Genomic DNA, 17,262 nt, shown 5'->3' on the forward strand with positions numbered 1-17,262 from the left:
CCCCTTCTAGGGGAGGTATCATGAAAACACATTACAACTACTTTAGAAATAAGATGTGTTCAAATCTGCCGCCTTGACAAATCTGCCTTCTTGACTTCTTCTAAAAGATGGAAACTAAATTGACGCAGTATATGAAGTTTAGCTTGACCTTGAACAACTGGTTTTACAGTGTTGGCTGCTGTGGGTGTTGCCCACAGTATATATAAAAGTGAGCTGCATCTCCACGGGTTCAGTCTTAGAGCACCAGCTGGTGAGCAATGCAAGAAGCAGACTTGTAACCAACTTACATCATCTTCAACATGAAGATAGCCACAGTGCCAATGCTTCTGACCCTGGCTCTTTGCCTCGTACAAGGTGAGCAATTTGCATGTAGGCTAAGCCTCTTGCTACACATCACAAAACTCTGGGCAGGGATTTGTCTCCTTTCTTCCCTCCCCAAAGATATATGTTTATATGTAGGTATAATCCTGAAATATCTAGCTAGACACAGAGCTTTGAATAATTATGTTTGTGGATTTGTAACAATATTATCTTTAGAAATGACCCATGGTTTGAGATAATCTGAGTTTTTAACCATCAGAAATTCTTCCATTAATTCAATATTAGTTCTGAAAAGCTAACAGGTTTTTCTCCATCTTCCCTTCACCAAATACATCAGCTCATAATGATATGAATTATATATATTATACATTAAGCATATGAATTCATACTGATATGAATTATGTAGATCATCAATATCTGAAACTTAGATTACTTAATTTGTATATTTTAATATTGCATTTATAAATGAAACATTCAAAATCAAATTCAATCATCTGTTTTTATTTCAACGTAGTAATGCTTTCTAGCATATTTAATTTTTGTGTTTTCAAATCCTAAATAGATTGAAAGTATTTCTTCTAAATGGGAGCTAGGAGGTAGGTTTTTGCCTTTGCTCTTTGAATTTGAAGGGAACACAAGATTGCCTAGACTTACTTTGCTCTGAAGCATTTATATTTTTAAAAAGGAAACCTCAAGAGACAGAGAGTCAGGATATCATTATACGTAAATGATGCCCACTTTGCTAAAATACATGCATAGGTACAGAAGATGTCTGTTAATGAGAGAGTGTATTAGTCTGCGATGTTAATTAATCTTAATATTTACCAGATCTCTAATTTTTATAGCTGTAATGAGGAGGCAAAATTACTAGAGTTCAGAATCTTGATTTTATGTGTGTATGTGTGTGTGTGTATATATATATATAAACTTTATGATATATTATACCTTAAAATTATCTTTGATGTGAGATACTTGATATGTGTGTTACTGTTATAATTTTAAAAGAGGTCTGCTATCCTTTGCTCTGAAAGGATGTTTTAGAAATTAGCTATTTTTACAGGGTCAGAAAGCATATGAGTATTACTTTTCAAAGTAATTGGACCTTTATGAGGGATAGACCTCTGGCCTGGTGCAGCACCCTCTCTTTATTTGCCGTGGTAAATTTTAGTGTGTTCACGTCAATTTGTGGCTTTACAATATGTTGCCATTAAAATAAGCAAGACACTGTCCTGAGTGAATTGTTTGTTCTGCTTATTAAGTGTTTGTGATTCCCTTAACTTTGGTTTCTGTATTTTTGTCCCAGATGCTGCCAGTGAAGATGAAAATCAGGTTAGTCCTGCTTGTTCTATTCACTGAATTCATTCCAAGATCCCTAAAGGAAAACGTTCTGTGGCCAACACCTTCGTGTTAATAATACAGACATAGTACATTGATAGGCACTAGTAAGCTTTCGTTAAAAACACAGGGCCAGGCTTTTACAAATCAAGATATGAATCACACCACACATAAATCAATGGTTAATGATAATGGATGTCTGCAAGAGGCAATCTGCCATGCTAAAGGAGCGCTTTAAAATTCCATAAACAAACTAGTGAATTACTATTGTTCAGTTTAAAAGCTAAAAGCATCATGACACACATAGGAAGCTGAAGTAAGCTGTCTTGTGATCATTGTGCAGAAAGGGTTGCTGTATCTTGTATATGATCAGTGTACGTATTTCATTCAATACATATTTACTGAGCATCTATTACGTGTCAGATCCTTTTTGAGATGTTGGGGCTATTCCAAAGGAAAGAAAAGAAAAAAGAACCCTGCCCTCATGGAGCTTACATCTCAGGGGAGGAAAACAAACAAGCTAATAAGTAAATTAGTAAAATATATAGTACATTAACGATTAGTGTTAGAAGAAAGATAAGCAGGGATTTCTGGGGTTGGAGGTGGTGTCAGTTCTTCTTGAGACAGTCAGGGAAGTTCTCTCTGAAAAGACAGCGTTAGGGTACGGATCTGAAGTTGAGGACGGAGTGAATCATGAAGGTACTTGCAAATCACAGCAGGCCAGTCAGAAGCACCTGTGATGGTGGTAGGGCTGACTCAGGAAGGGTCTTCACGAACTCTTAGAGGTCTTTTGATTGAGAAATGAAGCAATCTTTTTTTAAATAGTAATTTAAAAAATTTTAATCTATTTGAAAGGCAGATTGAAAGGGTGAAATACACACATATACACGCACACAACTGTGCCATTATTTTAACATTTAAATATTGCTAAGTATGTAGCAAGTGTTTGCTATGTCTCTCAAAGACTAGAAACGTTAAAATAATAGAACAGTAAAAATATTCTTTTCTACATTGAAACTCTTAGCATGATGGTTAAAATGCTCTTGCTGTATTTTATTGTAACTTTTCTTTTTTAAAAAAAAACTTCTTTTTAGGAATATTTAGAGAATTTCATTATAGTCTCTATTATTTTATCTAAGTTTGTTGATTAAAGAGAGGTTCAGAAACCTCTGTGGCATAAGTGGAGTGCTATAGTAGAGTAGGAAAAAAGACTGGATTTGGGGGAATCTTAGAGCATTCTCATTTGGATGTTTTATACTGGAAAAAGAAAACAGTGTACATCTCACTGTGCATGAAGTCGTAATTTTCTTTGACAGAGTCTCTAATAATGGGTGGTAGTTTCCAGCAGATATTTCAAATTTTGCATTGATACTTTTCATCCTATTAAACCCTAAAACATTTTTCACTGAAAAACATTTTCAAAACATAAATTTAGCCAACTCTTACAATGGCATAAGCAAGAAGAATACAAAAAGTGATTAATTATCTGAAATATATTGATGATAGTCCTTGGATATTTTGTCAGAAATGAAAACTATTGATTTAGTCTTTCTTGTGGTGCTAAGATTTTTATTTTCCAAGTGCAGGAGCTTGAGTTCTTCCTGCTACCTTATAAACATGAGCCAGGACAGTGCAGAAGAGCACTGCAGTAATCTGCAAGGATCTTTACCATAGGCTTAAATTAGTCATTAGAGAAGAGTTGTTATGAAGCTAAAACAACCTTGTTAGTGCTCTAACACAGAGCAGGGGTGATGCCAGCTCCTGGGGGGTTTTATTATGATGCCCGGGGAAGACAACGAGCTGTGTCACAGCCAGTGAAGGAAAACAGAAAGAGCTTAGCTCTAGAGGGCTCCCGTTTTTCTGAGACTTGTGGAGAAAACACAAAGAGCAACTATCTCAAAACCAAAATGTGCCGAAGTCTGGGCGTTAGATTGAAAATAAACAGTTGCTGAAAAGTCACCTCCCCACCTCAGGATTCTGTTATGGTCTAGACCCACTCCTGTCTCAGCCCCCTCTGTTATGGTCATTGGGGGGATCTTTCTTTTTTCCCAGAGAAAAACCCAAGTGCTGCTTTCAGTTTCTATGGCCTTTTCCTGTGTCCCCAGAGAATACACTGGATAACGTCACAACTCGGGAAAATAGCATTGAGTTCCATCTTCACTAATTGCAAAACTGTCAACAAGTTTTTTAACCTACTCTCTGGGACTCGGTTTTCTGTTAGAAAAAAAAAAAAGTGGGTCTTTCTAGGATTTAGGTGCTTATCTGATTGTGACATTGGAGAAATCCAATTCAGGAATTATCTTGACTGATAATGTTCTTTTTAAGTTGACTACTAAAAACTATTTACAACTTCCTTCTATGAATCTTTGTTTTCAGTACTTTATTTGAGACCTACCTTACAAGGGATGTATTTCTATTACAAAGACGCTAGGCTTTTCTGTTTCTATAACGAAGTTTTACCTAGACTTTATAGAATTAGTTATATCTGGCAAGCTAAGCAGTAGCTTGCAATATTGATACTACAGAATCAGAGATCAGACACAGATCTCAAGAAGCCCAGTTGTCAGTCTGGTGCCAGAAATTGTTGCTGTGTTACTCAGATAAGATCACTGGGTGGTGATAATAATTTTAGAGGTATTTTAGTAGGTCACCCTTAGCGAAGTTTCTCAGGGCTGATCTCTGAAATCATTTATTTTGCTTTACCATTCATTCTGCAACTGCTACCAACTGCCTCCCCTGTATGCAGTGGTAGGTTCGGTTCATTGTTATCCATTAGATGGTAAACACCATTGAGGACGGGGTCCTTCTGCCTTGTTTACTGCTATATCCATGGCACGTAGCAAAGTGTAGTAGCCTTAAAATAATAAGCATTTGTTGACCAATTGAGTGACTATCATATAGGAGGCTGAATACAATTCTATAATCAGTCCTTTGAAAGGGGTTGCATTTGTCAGAGTTGGAGCAAAGACTTCATTATCTTTTTTGGTATAAGGATCATGAAGCTTCCCCCCCCCCCCAAAGTCAAAATATACCAAAAAATCAAAAAACACAGATTCCAAAGGCTTTAAAGGACCAATGGATTTCCTAAATAATAGGTACTGTAAGATTTTAAATCAGTACTTTACTAGGTAGTGCAAATGCATCGCTGATATTAAGCTCCTAGAAAAAAGTGAGTGAGTGACATATAGCAGGCCTTCATTAAATATATTCCATTAACCTTTTCAGCAATCTTTTCATATACCGTTTTATGGCAATTATTATTGAACTGCTGTGTGCTAGGTATTTTATATAAGTCATCTTAGCATATTCCAATAATAATAATGGCAACAACAATAAAACAGGAGGAAGAGGAGAGGTGGAGAATCTAATTACTGAATATCTACCATGTATCAGACAGCCTTTGAGGGTTTCACATGCTTATGACATTTAATTCTCACAAAACTTAGGAAACATGTATACTTACATCCTCTATTTTTACAGATAGGGTAAGTGAGCCTTTGAGAAGTCACTCTGCTATGGCTTTTGGTCTTATAAATGAGAACTCTGGGAAACATGCTCGGGTCTTTTGCCTCCAAGTCCCTTGTTCTTTCCATTTCACTAATGGTTTTAGATAAATGCTTTTAGGTAAATCTTCAATCTCCAACAGACAATCCTGAGTCATTATTTCTGCTTGTATTATTTGTATAAATGAGTGAATGCCTTCCATACAAAGGGGATAGTGGTCATGAAATACTATTGTTCTCAGAAGGTGAAGTCTTGCTTTGATGAGGTTTCAGTAAACACTTTTTTTCATCTTTTCCTTAGGACATTTGCAATGAATATCGAGCATTGATGAAAAATGGAAAATTGTTCTGTTTCCAAGATAAAAAACTTTTTCAAAGCCCTGATGGAAAAATGTTTATCAACAAATGTGCCATGTGCAAAATGAGATTGTGAGTAAAATTTATCTTTCTATCAAGTGTTTTGAGTTACCAGCTATTCTCCAAACTAATAAATGTATTGTTTTCATTTTCTGTCAAACATATATTTCTAAATTTAAATGAGTAAATAAAAATCAAGTGTGACCCACTGGAAAGATCTTAATAATCACTCATGGTATTCCAAAACATCCCAGAGGGCCCAGTATCAGTGCCCTACGTAGCACTTAACAGTCTTTCGAGGATGCAGTTCCAACTTGAGTTTTTCTCAGATTGGAAAAAAGAATTCTTGGGCCTGTTAAGACCTGACTCTGTTGTACCCTAGGCCCTGAAAAAAATGCCCCTCGAGAATGATGCCAAACTCTGCTGTGGCAGCTAACCAGGATACACCCCACCCTGACTCCGTAAACTGCCAGTGTCCTCAGACATCTAGGATTATGCTAGCATGAGATGGACCAAAGAATGAATTGTGGCTGAATACTCCCCGCAACTCAGAAAGAATTAGTATCCTGGAAGTTTACTGACGTCTTTGCAATGCTGCTTAATTTGATTTTCTTCTCTCCAGTGACACCGCAAAGATAGAAGCAGCCTGAATTATCAATTACAAATCCTCAAATCAAAGTGACCTCATTTGTTTTTGAACAGGGAGTTCATTCTTGGTTTCTGACCACTATCAAATCTTCCACACTGGTACCAAGCCAATAGGAAGCTTACCCATTTAAGATAATTATTTTGTAATTAGCTTTTAAAATGCCAAGTTGGTAATGTGTCAAGGGATTTAATATGACCTAGTCAATAATGTTGGGATAATGAAGCCCTGATCACATGTGCTGCTTCTGGTGAAGAGACTGAAAGAAGATGAAGGAAAACAGGGCAAGCTTTAGGGAGGGGGAACTCCCAGGGCGGGTGAACAGTCCTTTCTTAGTCTCTTGAGGGCCGAATGTAAACCAGCAGGTGTATTCTTTACTGAAAAGTTTCCTCCTTGTAACACAGGATGTTTTGATAGGAGACCAAAACTATGAATATAATAAATTTACTGAAAAATAATTGGAAACAAAAATAAAGTACCTTAAGACATACAAGGCAGGTTATTTATCACATTGAAGTCACTCACTCAATTATTATTTTGATTACTTAGTTAAGTTATATTGGGATAAACTTGGCTTCTTAACCTTGAAAGAAGGAGACTGTGTGAGGCATTAAAGTTGTCCTTAAATTGCTGATTTTGCTCTGTGGGTCCTTAGAGGTTGGAGCCAAGATCAAGGCAGGCAGGTAGATTTTGTCTCAATATAAATATGGTCTTGCAAAGTGAGCATTCCACAAATGGCACAAATGGCTTTTAGAATTGGTGACTCCCTGGATGTTGCAAGTATTTAAGGTGGGCAGCCTGTTGTGTGGTTAACTGTAGAGACTCGTGCCTTCAGTAGAACCACACTTGAGACGTTTTGGTGCCGAGGAGAGATTTGTGGTACCTGCGGTCATTTCTGGACATACTTCCACCTCTGACAAGCTAGACTGGGCTGAGGAGAAGAGTCAAAATTAAGTTTACAATGTATACTGTTATCCCTAAAAGCTGGGCAAGAATGTCTAAGCTATTTTATTCCTTGCTGTCTTCCAGGGAAAAAGAAGCAAAATTGCAGAGGAGGGCCAGGCGTTTAGCAAGAGCCACCACTGCTCCTGCCCCAGCAAAGGTGAGGCTGTTTGGAGTCAGCCTGTCATATTTACTTTGGAGGTTATGTTCAACTCTACTTAGATCTGTTTATTTCCTAATTACTAGGTCACACTTGTTGTGCAGCCGGCTACTTAGAAGGGAGGGAACATGGCTTAGTCCAGGGGTGGGCTAAATATCTCATACAGCTTGTCCACGGCCCAACCCATGACCCAACTCTCTGAAAACATTCTGGGCACTGACAGGTGCTGAGAGGTGGAGCGAGCCAGGGTGATGTCTGCCCTCCTCGGCCTTTTCTCATTCCTTCTGTCCTGCCTTAGCTCCAACAAGAGCCTTCATGGGACTGAAACTAAGTTCCAATCTCAGAACTTTCATTTAGTGTCTACTTCACCTGGACAATTTATGTATCTCTGGGTCTCAGTCTTTTCACCTGTGAAATGGATGTGGATCAAATGAGACACAAAGTTTAGCTCCAGTATTTAACAAGTGTTAGCAGGCATTTGACTCATTTTACTTCCTGTTTTCCTCTGTTTCTTCCTTCTGAACATATTTTCTAAGACTCGGAGATTTCCCCTAGTTCAAGGAGCCTTGCTTGTTTATATCCATTTTGCAAACTGGGATTAAGGCTAATATTTGAGAAATACTGTTCTATGGTTAAAAAATTTTTTACTTAAAAATTAAATAAAATGAAAGAAACTGCCCAGATGTAACCACCACACAACCATTTCCCTTCATAAATTATTTTGTATTTATACAAAAATAAAAAATTCTAGGCCAAGATTGGGAGAAATCTCTAGCCTACAGCATCTCACAGTAAGTTCTGACAGAGCTGGGGCTGTCACCAGGTACCCTGACAACTGCTCATGTTACTCCTCATCGCCTGTGTGGCTGCTTCTCCAGTATCTTCTTTCTCTTCCTCCTCTCCTGCCTCTGACACATAATTAAAATGATCAGTCAGGGCAGGCACACCCAAGTTACTTTAATATTTCTGATCTAACCAAGCTACCATCTTCCTTGGTGTTACTCAGGAATGTCTGAGAACCTCAGCTTCAGCAGTTGACCTGGTCAACCCAAGTTTTTGCCTGGGCTCAACCAGTCTCACTGTTAAAACAGTGACACAGTCCCCACTCACCTGGTCAATAACCACAAATCCTTTGAGCAAGACGAAGCTGCTTCTATGCTCCCCAGATCTGTGGGGGTCCGAAAGGTTACTAGGAATCTTTAAAATCTACCTTTCTTTGTCACATTTAGAGAGAGGCTTATTCTGTAAAATCCATTCTCCTTCCTCTCCTCCTCCTCCTCTTCCTTCTTGTCCTCTTCTTCCTCTTCCTCTTTTTTTCTTCATGAAAAACTGATTTATCAATGGTGTTTAAAATATAAAATATAAGAGAAGACAAACAAAACCCCCCTAAAATACACACACACACACACACCCCAGTCTTAACAAACCTACTATTTTGAAGTATTACTAGTGGTAAGTTTTCATATGTAGACACACATTTATTGAATTTTAATCAAATAGGATTTTTTATGAAATAGTTACAGAATTTGAACAGCATACTCCTCTGTTACTATTTTATGCCTGAGTTATCACTTTGGCCTCTAGATCAAGTTCTTATGGTTACATGTCTTGCTACCTAGGAAACCTAGGAAACTACTTCCTTACAAATTAAGGCAGTTAACATTTGGCTGTGTGCCTTCAAGAAATCTCTGTCTAGGTTTTTCATCGTCTATGTTTGAATGGATTAATGCAATTACACTTTGTTTTTGTTGTTGTTATTTTTCTTTTTACTATAAAAAAGAACAATCTACCTGCTTTCTCTGCTTAGATTTCTCCCATCAAAACACAACCTTGCCTCTTACTCTCAGAATAAGATGCTCTATGTGTTCAAGAATTTTCCTCCTACAGACATCTTCTCTCTTGCATCATTAATTTATTCTTCATTAGTATGTATGTCATTCTTTAACCTTACAACTCTGATATCCAGTCCACCTACGAGTCTTTAAAAAATTTTTTTTAAATTTTTTATTGGAAGAGGACTCAGTTTACAATGTGTTAATTTCTCGTGTAGAGCATAATATTTCAGTCATGCGTATACATACGCATATTCGTTTTCATATTCTTTTTCATTCTACACTACAAGATATTGAATATAGTTCCCTATGCTATACAGTATGAACTTGTTGTTTATCTATTTTATATATAGGACTTAGTATCTGCAAATCTTGAACTCTCAATTTATTCTTTCCTACTCCCTTTCCCCCCGATAACCATGTTTGTTTTCTATGTCTGTGTGTCTGTTTCTGCTTTGTAAATAAGTTCTTTTTTTTTTTTTTTTAAGATTCCACATATAAGTGTATATTCCAATTTGACTCCTTTTCACGGTTTCCATTTCTACCCTAGTCTTCTGAAATCCTCCATAATTTCTAATCTCTAACACCTCTGGTCTATGGAGAACTTTTGTTTTTTAATTGATCGATACATTCTCATTGATTTAGGTTGCCAACTTTACAGAATATTAAGTTCATAGATGTGTATGTATGTGTTTCTAAGTTCCCTAGTCTGTTCATATTAGTTTATTTCTTTAATAACCAATAAGATAAATCCCCTTTCTTAGTTCAGTTTTTCAAAGTTGACTTACCTATGCATAGATAAATATTTTTCCACATATGTACTCGAAATAAAAAGTTTACTGAGTTTATGAAAAATCCAACTTGATTTTGGGAACCTATTGTGGTTAGGGCTACAAAGAAATTATAAATTAGGGTAAAACTGACTTTTCATAATAGTAACTTGTACAAGTCAAAGAATATCTTATCATTAATTCATATAATTTTTGTGTATTTTATGAAATCTGTGAATATTCTTCATAGGGATTTTTATGTTTTGCTAATATCTAGAAAATTTATAATTTTACTGCTACTTCGAGTATGGCATTTGTTGTTTATGATATTTCTATCTGGTTATTGTTGGCATAGACAAATTCTATTGACTTCTATAGGTTGATCTTATATTAAACACTTTTTTGATATAGTGTTACTTCTGATAGTTTGTCCATTAATTCTTTTGTCTTTTTGTTGAAAGTCGATCACATCATTTGCATATAATGAGTTTTAGAACTTCCCTTTCAATCTTATCACTTCTTTTTTTTCTTTTTCTTTCCTTATATTTTTGGCAAGCTTGAAGAGTTCAGTAGTTTAACAGTAGTGATGATGATGAAATTCAAACTGCCCTTTCTCCCTCTATATTAAAGGGAATATATTTAAAGTATCTCCATTAAATAGAATGTTTATATAGGTGTTTTTTCTATAAATTTTAGCAAGTTTAGGAGATTCCTTTCGTTCGCATTCTTCTGAATATGTGTTCATAATTATCAAGGACCTTCTCTTCAACTCTTGAAATACTGTTCTGATTCCTCTCTTTCAGTCTATTTAATACATTTCTTGATAAACTTGCCAATGTTAAACCATAATTATTCTCTTAGGTTAAATCACACTTAATCATAATGTATTTTTTAATATACTGTTGAATTTGAATAGTTAATATTTTATTTAGAAAATATGAAACTATTTTCATAAGTAAAATGAGTCAATACTTTTCCCTTTCTAATTATTCTTATGTGGTTAGGGAATCAAAATAAAATAACCCTGAGGGGTGGCACTTAAGGCTGGTTGCTGAGTAAGCAAGTCAGCAAATCCCCTTCCCTAAAAGTTGCTCAGTCCTAGGAATATGCCCCAGTGAAGTGAAACCTATGCCCACACAAAATCAAGCATGCAAATATTCATAGCAGCATTATTTTTAATACAAAACTGGAAATAGTCCAAATGTTCAAATGTCCACTGGTGAATGGAAAGACAAAATGACCTACATTTGTACAATGAAGTATTATTCAGCAGTAAAAAGGAATGCAGTACACGTATGGATGAACCTCAAAAATATTATGTAAAATGGAAGAAGCCAGAATCAAACAATTACATATTTATGATCCTATTTATATGAATAGGTAAATTTATACAGTGAGAAAGTTCAGCGGTTGCCTAAGGCTGGAGCTGGGAGCTGGGATTAACTGTGAATAGACACAGTGAAAATTCTTAGGGCAATGGAAATATTCTAAAATTGAGTTTTAGTGATGGTTGTACAACTCCATAAACTTACTAAAAAACATTGATCTGTACACTTAAAATTAGTAAATTTTATGCTATGTAAATAAAACTTCAATAAAGCTGTTGATAATTTTTTTTTCATTCTTCAACTTTTAGAGTAACTTGTAAATTATTATTATTCAATACAACTTTTTCTTTTTCCTTAAAAATTTAGAAGAATGGATTTTAAAGCTATTAGAACTGGGGCATTTTTGAGGAGAGAATATCTCAGGCCAATACATCAATTGATTAATACTCACTGATCTCTTTAATTTCCTCTTGCACATTACACCAAAGCAGATATTTTATACTTTTTTTGTAACTACATCTCCATTGTGGTTTTCAGATGTATTAGCATATGGATACTCGTAATATGCTTTCATTGTATTTACTTCTCAGTGTTCATCCAGTTATTTTCAATATCACTGCATATATTTTAAAAGTTTCATCTTCTCTTTCCCTTTTATCAGTTATACTAAACACTATAACATTAACTTTCTTAAATTAATCTCCTTTATTGTTTTTGTTCTTTATGTCATTTATTTCTGTTTGCTCTGCCATTCATAAATGGATTGGGCAATACTTTAGTTCTTTAAATTTTAACATTTTAAATTTCATGAAAGGGTATTTGAAGTTATCAATGACCATATATCTCAAGATTGATACTTGAGTATTTTTATTTGTCATTCTTTGCCAAACATTTCTTAATTTTCCCCCCTCAAAAGTTACTTAGTTGTGATATATTATTTAGTTTTCAAATATGCGGTACTTTTTTCTATTTTAATTTTTAATTTTATTAAATTGTGGCCAGAGAACATAGGCCACGTGACACGGATCCTTTGGAATTTCCTAAGATTTTTCTTTGTGGCCTGGTGACTATTCTACTTAAAAAAAAAAAAGCTTATTTTCTGTTTCTTGGATATGGTTCTCTCTAAAAATCTGATGGCTTATTAAGCATCTTAATTTGTTTCCTGTGATATATCAGTTTCTGAGAAGCATGTGCCTCTGATCTCAGTTCCTGATTTATGTAATTCTACTACATTCTGTTGCTTACCGTTTGACGTGTTTAGAGCCTGTGTTATTGAATGTATGCTCATGATTATTATACTTTGTTCTTCCTTTTACTTTATGTAACGTCCTTCTTTGTTACTTATGATGCCTTGTGGATTGAATTCTATGTATTGAGCATTATTTTGTTGCCTCTCCTTTCTTCTTATTCATTTTTGCCTTGTATCTTTTCTTATCCTAATATTTGTATGCTTTTTAATTTTAATGACTTTTTTCTGCTAACGTGAGTTAGATAATATTCAAGGCCAAGCTTCAGCCTCTGCCTCTCCTGTGAGTGTCAGGAGAGGACAAGGGACAAAGCCCAGAGCTGAAGGTTCCAGAACCAGTGTTGCCAACTCCAGTTTGCTGCCACTTCACCGGGTCAGGAATTAATCTGTAAGCTCTCAGAAACTGTCAGCATCAGGACGAGGTGTTCTCAGTAGGTTGTGACCCACCAGCCCTTGGGGTTTGGAGGAGGAGGTGGAGGAGGTGGAGGAGTAAATGCTTGCACCTGTTCCCATCACCTCCCAGCTGGGCTCCTGATCTGCCCTGTCATCACCCTGCCAACACCTGTGACCTTGTATGCTGCTGTTGACTTCAGTGATGAAGGGGGAAAGGAATGCTTGTCCCAGTTGCTTTCATCCCTAACCCCATGTTTCTGCAGTTTCTCCAGAAATCACTTTTGAGAGAAAATCAGCAGCTTTTCCTTATTTCTGCCCCTTGAACAGGACGATCTCGTTCCCACCACAAATCCTTTGCAATTGCAGTTCTCCAAGCCTGAAGCGTTCTCCCCTCAGATCTATTTAATGCCCGGCTCCTCCTCACTGATCTCATCTCACCTCAAATGTTACATTTGCAGAAAGATCTTTCTTGAAATGATACTCAAAATAGCCACCCTTGTAGGTGTTATCGTGTTGTTCAGTTTATTTTTCATAGCACTTATTACTTAAAGTTTTTGTAATTATTGTCTATCTCTTCCCATCAGAATGTGAATCCCATTTCTCTTCTTTGCTGTGTCAGGGTCTCTGGTAGAATGCCTGGAGTCTAGTCAGTGTGTGATGGATTCGAGGAGCAAATGAACACCCAACTGGATGAGGTGGCACACGTGGCCTTTACTTTCCTGTTTTCACTCGGTTTTTAACTTCTTCCTAAATACATGACATGAATAGTGGGGTATGTTCTATAGATTTTCTTCTCGAGTTTAATTTATTTTTCCTAAAATGTTTAATTGTCTTCCAGGAGAGTTCCTCAGTGTAATCCTCTGGTTCACAAACTCATTATACATTTATTTCTGCCCTACTCCTGTTCTCTGTTGTGTGCCATTCTAGGTCTCAGGTCCATATTCTAAGTCTTCCATATCTATAATTAAAATATTTTTGTCATGACAATCATGACATGAAAACATTTGTTTTGCAATGTGATATGATATTCTTTGCTTTTAGATAGAAATGAAATTCAAGTTAACTCTATATCTTCCATAGCTAGCTTATGTCAGTAATGAGTTGCCCAGTAATGTTTCATAACTAGCCAGTTCATCCTCACCACAAATCTGGAATGTGGACTGGGTGTGAATTCCCATTTTTCACATGAGGAAAGTGAGGTTCAAAGAGGTGAAGTGAGTGGGTGGCACATCTGAGATCCGAACACTAGTCTTCAGTTATTACCGAGCGCACTTGTTTTTCTCGCCAAACACGTTTGTCCCTATGTGTACATCATGTTATTAGAGCAGAGATTTGGGGATTTCTCCCATCCTGCCTAAAAGGTGTTTCATTTTATTGGCTGATGGTCAGTAGAGAAAACCTTTAAAACAACAACGGCAATAGCAACAAGAAGAAATGGGAAGGATGTGCTGGGCACTGTTCTAAGAGCTAGACGTGTATTAATACATTTAAATCCCTTTATAATCCTGAGAATACATTAAGTCCCTGTATAAACCTGTGTATACATTGTACAAATGAGGACACGATAGCACAGAGTGGTTAAGTAGCTTCCCAAATCACACAGCTAGCAAGTGGCAGATTTAGAATTATGAACCTAGCAATCTGGCTCTTGATTGCTACTCTAATCTATGGTGATAGAAACTTCGTTATAGTTTACAGTTTACAGAGAGCCTTCATATCCATTGTCTACGGGAACTCATGACTACTCTGTAGAGAAGGCAGGCAGGATTTGATCGACAGAAAGTATCCTAAGTTTCAGGGAGGTGACTTGGCCTACCTCACCCGGAGAGCAAGCGGCTGAAATCACACTGAAATCCTTTCTTCCGACATCTATTTCTGTCTCTGTTCTTGGACCACACTATATTATCCATGATTTTATTAGCTCGCTATGGTCTTATTATATTTTCCTCCTCTAGTGACATATTGTCGTGGGCTTAAAATACTAACTCATTTATGTGTATCTAGGGAATATTTTATCTCTTACACGTGGATATTCCTTGATCATGTCTCTTGCAGTTGAATTGCGATGATTTCAAGAAAGAAGAAAGAAATGGGCATTTTGTCTGTACCCTTGATAATGCACCTGTTTGTGGCACAGATGGGAAAACATACAGTAACAGATGTGTGCTATGCGCTGAGAACACGTGAGTATTCTCTGAAGCAGCCTTTCTCCCTAACGCACGTTCTCTGTGAAATTACGTGACGCATTTACATCTTTAGGATAACAATCTGTTTTGTGGGAGTTAGCCATCCATAAATCATTAGGATGACTTTTTTTTTTACTAAAGGAAAATATACGTATGTGGTGTAACACTGTATATCTTACAAAGCACATTTACGTGCACTTTATCAGATGGTTATCACTGCATGAAGTAGACAGACATCTGATAAATCTGTATCTATACACGAGCACATAACACACACACATATTCATACATATATACATGTACGTATCTATCTTCTCTCTACCTATTTGGGAATAGATCCTTTTCCACAGAGAATTATTTAATCATCAAATGATGCTTATTTATTAAATGCTCAGTAATTTATAATATTAGAGTAGGTAATTGGGAATTACTATTGAAATTCTTCCTGTCTATTCCAACTTTGCCAAAGCATCTCACTGCCCTACATTTTGTCATCATTTGGTTCTTTCTTCACCCTCAATGCCAGGCTTAGTTATCAATTGTCTTCAACCAACAAGATGGCATGACTGCTTTGCAGGTTTGGCTTATGACCTCAGTCTTGAATTGGCTGATCTTCAGTTTATGCAAATATAACCAGTACTGTTAGAGAAGGCTAATAAGACATAATGATAAATATTTGGTCTTAAGGTTCTACAGCCTTGATCCCTCCTTATCATAAGCACAACTGAATTAAGTCACTCGGATCCTCACATGACTGCGTTTTCAGAAATACACTCTAAAATTGTCTTCAGCTTTCACCAAGGGTCAACATAAACAGAAAACAAAAATAGACACAGAAAGAACACACAGGGTTTTATGAGACATGTATTTGTAACACCACGATGAGTCCACCGGATGTTTAGTTCTCAGCACATTTTATGTGGGGGATGCTGGGATAGGTTATTCAAACCTCTGATTCGGGTGAAAGTTTGTCCCCCCTAATTTCTGGCCCATGCCTTTTGTTAGACAGTGACAGCCACCCTGCTCGCTGTGCTTCTTTCCTAGCTCAGTCTGCCAGGAGACTGTGTGATAGCAGCTGCTATCTTTTGATATCACTTTTTTCTCACATTGAACTAGTGTTTTTTATTACATTTTTTATTGTGTTTTTATTGTTATACAGATGCTATAGTTGTAAGTGGCCTCAGCTTTTTAGAGAGTAGGAAGTGTATCTTATATTTATGCTTCAATGTTTTCACATGTGCTTTAAAGCTCTATTAGACTGGACGATTATTAAATAGGGCTTTAGGGACTTTCCATGAAAAACAAAATATTAGTTAGCATAACCCAAATGAAGAATGGTGTAATATTTTGCTAGATACTGTGGTTTGAGTTGGATTATTTAAAACAAAATCATCACCGACAGCAACAAAGTTCCTTGGAGGTAACTAATATCTAGTTACAAGATTAACCTTTTCCTGCTCTTCTGATTATGGGTTCCCTCTGGAATCAGGGGAAAAAAACCTGGAAATAACATTTACAGGTCTGAATCTTATTAGCTCTCCAACACGATTCCATTTCTTTGACTGTAATTTATAAATACGGACTTTGATTAGAAAGAGTAAGTAAAGAAGAGAATGCAGTGTGCGACCCGTTTTCAGAAGCAAAGGAGAATCACAATACAATGGGGGAAAGTTGTATTTGGTGAGAAGTTTGAGAAGTTCTGTGATATTAAACTACTGTGTCTACTAACTTTCAATTCCAGTAAAACCAGATCCCAAGTTGGCATAGAAAGAGAAGGAGAATGTGAGAGCAGTAAACCAGAGCAGGTGAGGACAAATGCCAAAGCGGGGGGGGGGGGGGGGGGGGGGGGGACGGGACACATCAGAAGGGGCCGACTTCAAAGAGAAAGAAGAGGCTGTCCTCTTTGTTCTCTGATGGGGGCGTTTGGAAAGAAGTAATTCTTGCTGTACCTGAAATGAGATACTGCTTATTGAGATGAAAAGCATGATAGTTCCTGAATCTGGAGCAGGTTACTTTGGTAGTTAGACTTTTCAGTTCTATTTCTGCTTTCTATGGGAAAAAAAAAAAAAAGCAAGGGTAGGAGGTGGGGAGGGGAAACATCACGTAGAGCAAAGGGAACTACTTCGGTTACTTCACCTGAGTTGAAACCCCAGCACTGTCGACTGCTGTCAGGATCTTGGGCAAGTTACTTAACTACACTATACCAGTGCCTCCATATCTAAAAATGAGATTTGGATTAAAGA

General features: G+C 36.6%; 1 protein-coding gene across 1 annotated transcript in view; it reads left to right on the top strand.

Annotated features, from left to right (window-relative positions):
* The first annotated feature begins 239 nt into the window (after positions 1-239).
* Positions 240-17,262, top strand: part of SPINK5 (serine peptidase inhibitor Kazal type 5) — a 62,788-nt gene continuing 45,765 nt past the window's right edge. The window contains exons 1-6 of the mRNA XM_064484420.1: positions 240-354; positions 1,625-1,650; positions 5,461-5,588; positions 7,192-7,264; positions 14,889-15,016; positions 16,761-16,824. Coding sequence (XP_064340490.1) covers positions 300-354; positions 1,625-1,650; positions 5,461-5,588; positions 7,192-7,264; positions 14,889-15,016; positions 16,761-16,824 — 474 coding nt within the window. The 5' untranslated portion in view covers positions 240-299. The remainder of the gene's footprint in view (positions 355-1,624; positions 1,651-5,460; positions 5,589-7,191; positions 7,265-14,888; positions 15,017-16,760; positions 16,825-17,262) is intronic.

Source organism: Camelus dromedarius, chromosome 3 (assembly GCF_036321535.1).
Source record: "Camelus dromedarius isolate mCamDro1 chromosome 3, mCamDro1.pat, whole genome shotgun sequence".
Classification (NCBI taxonomy): Eukaryota; Metazoa; Chordata; class Mammalia; order Artiodactyla; family Camelidae; genus Camelus; species Camelus dromedarius.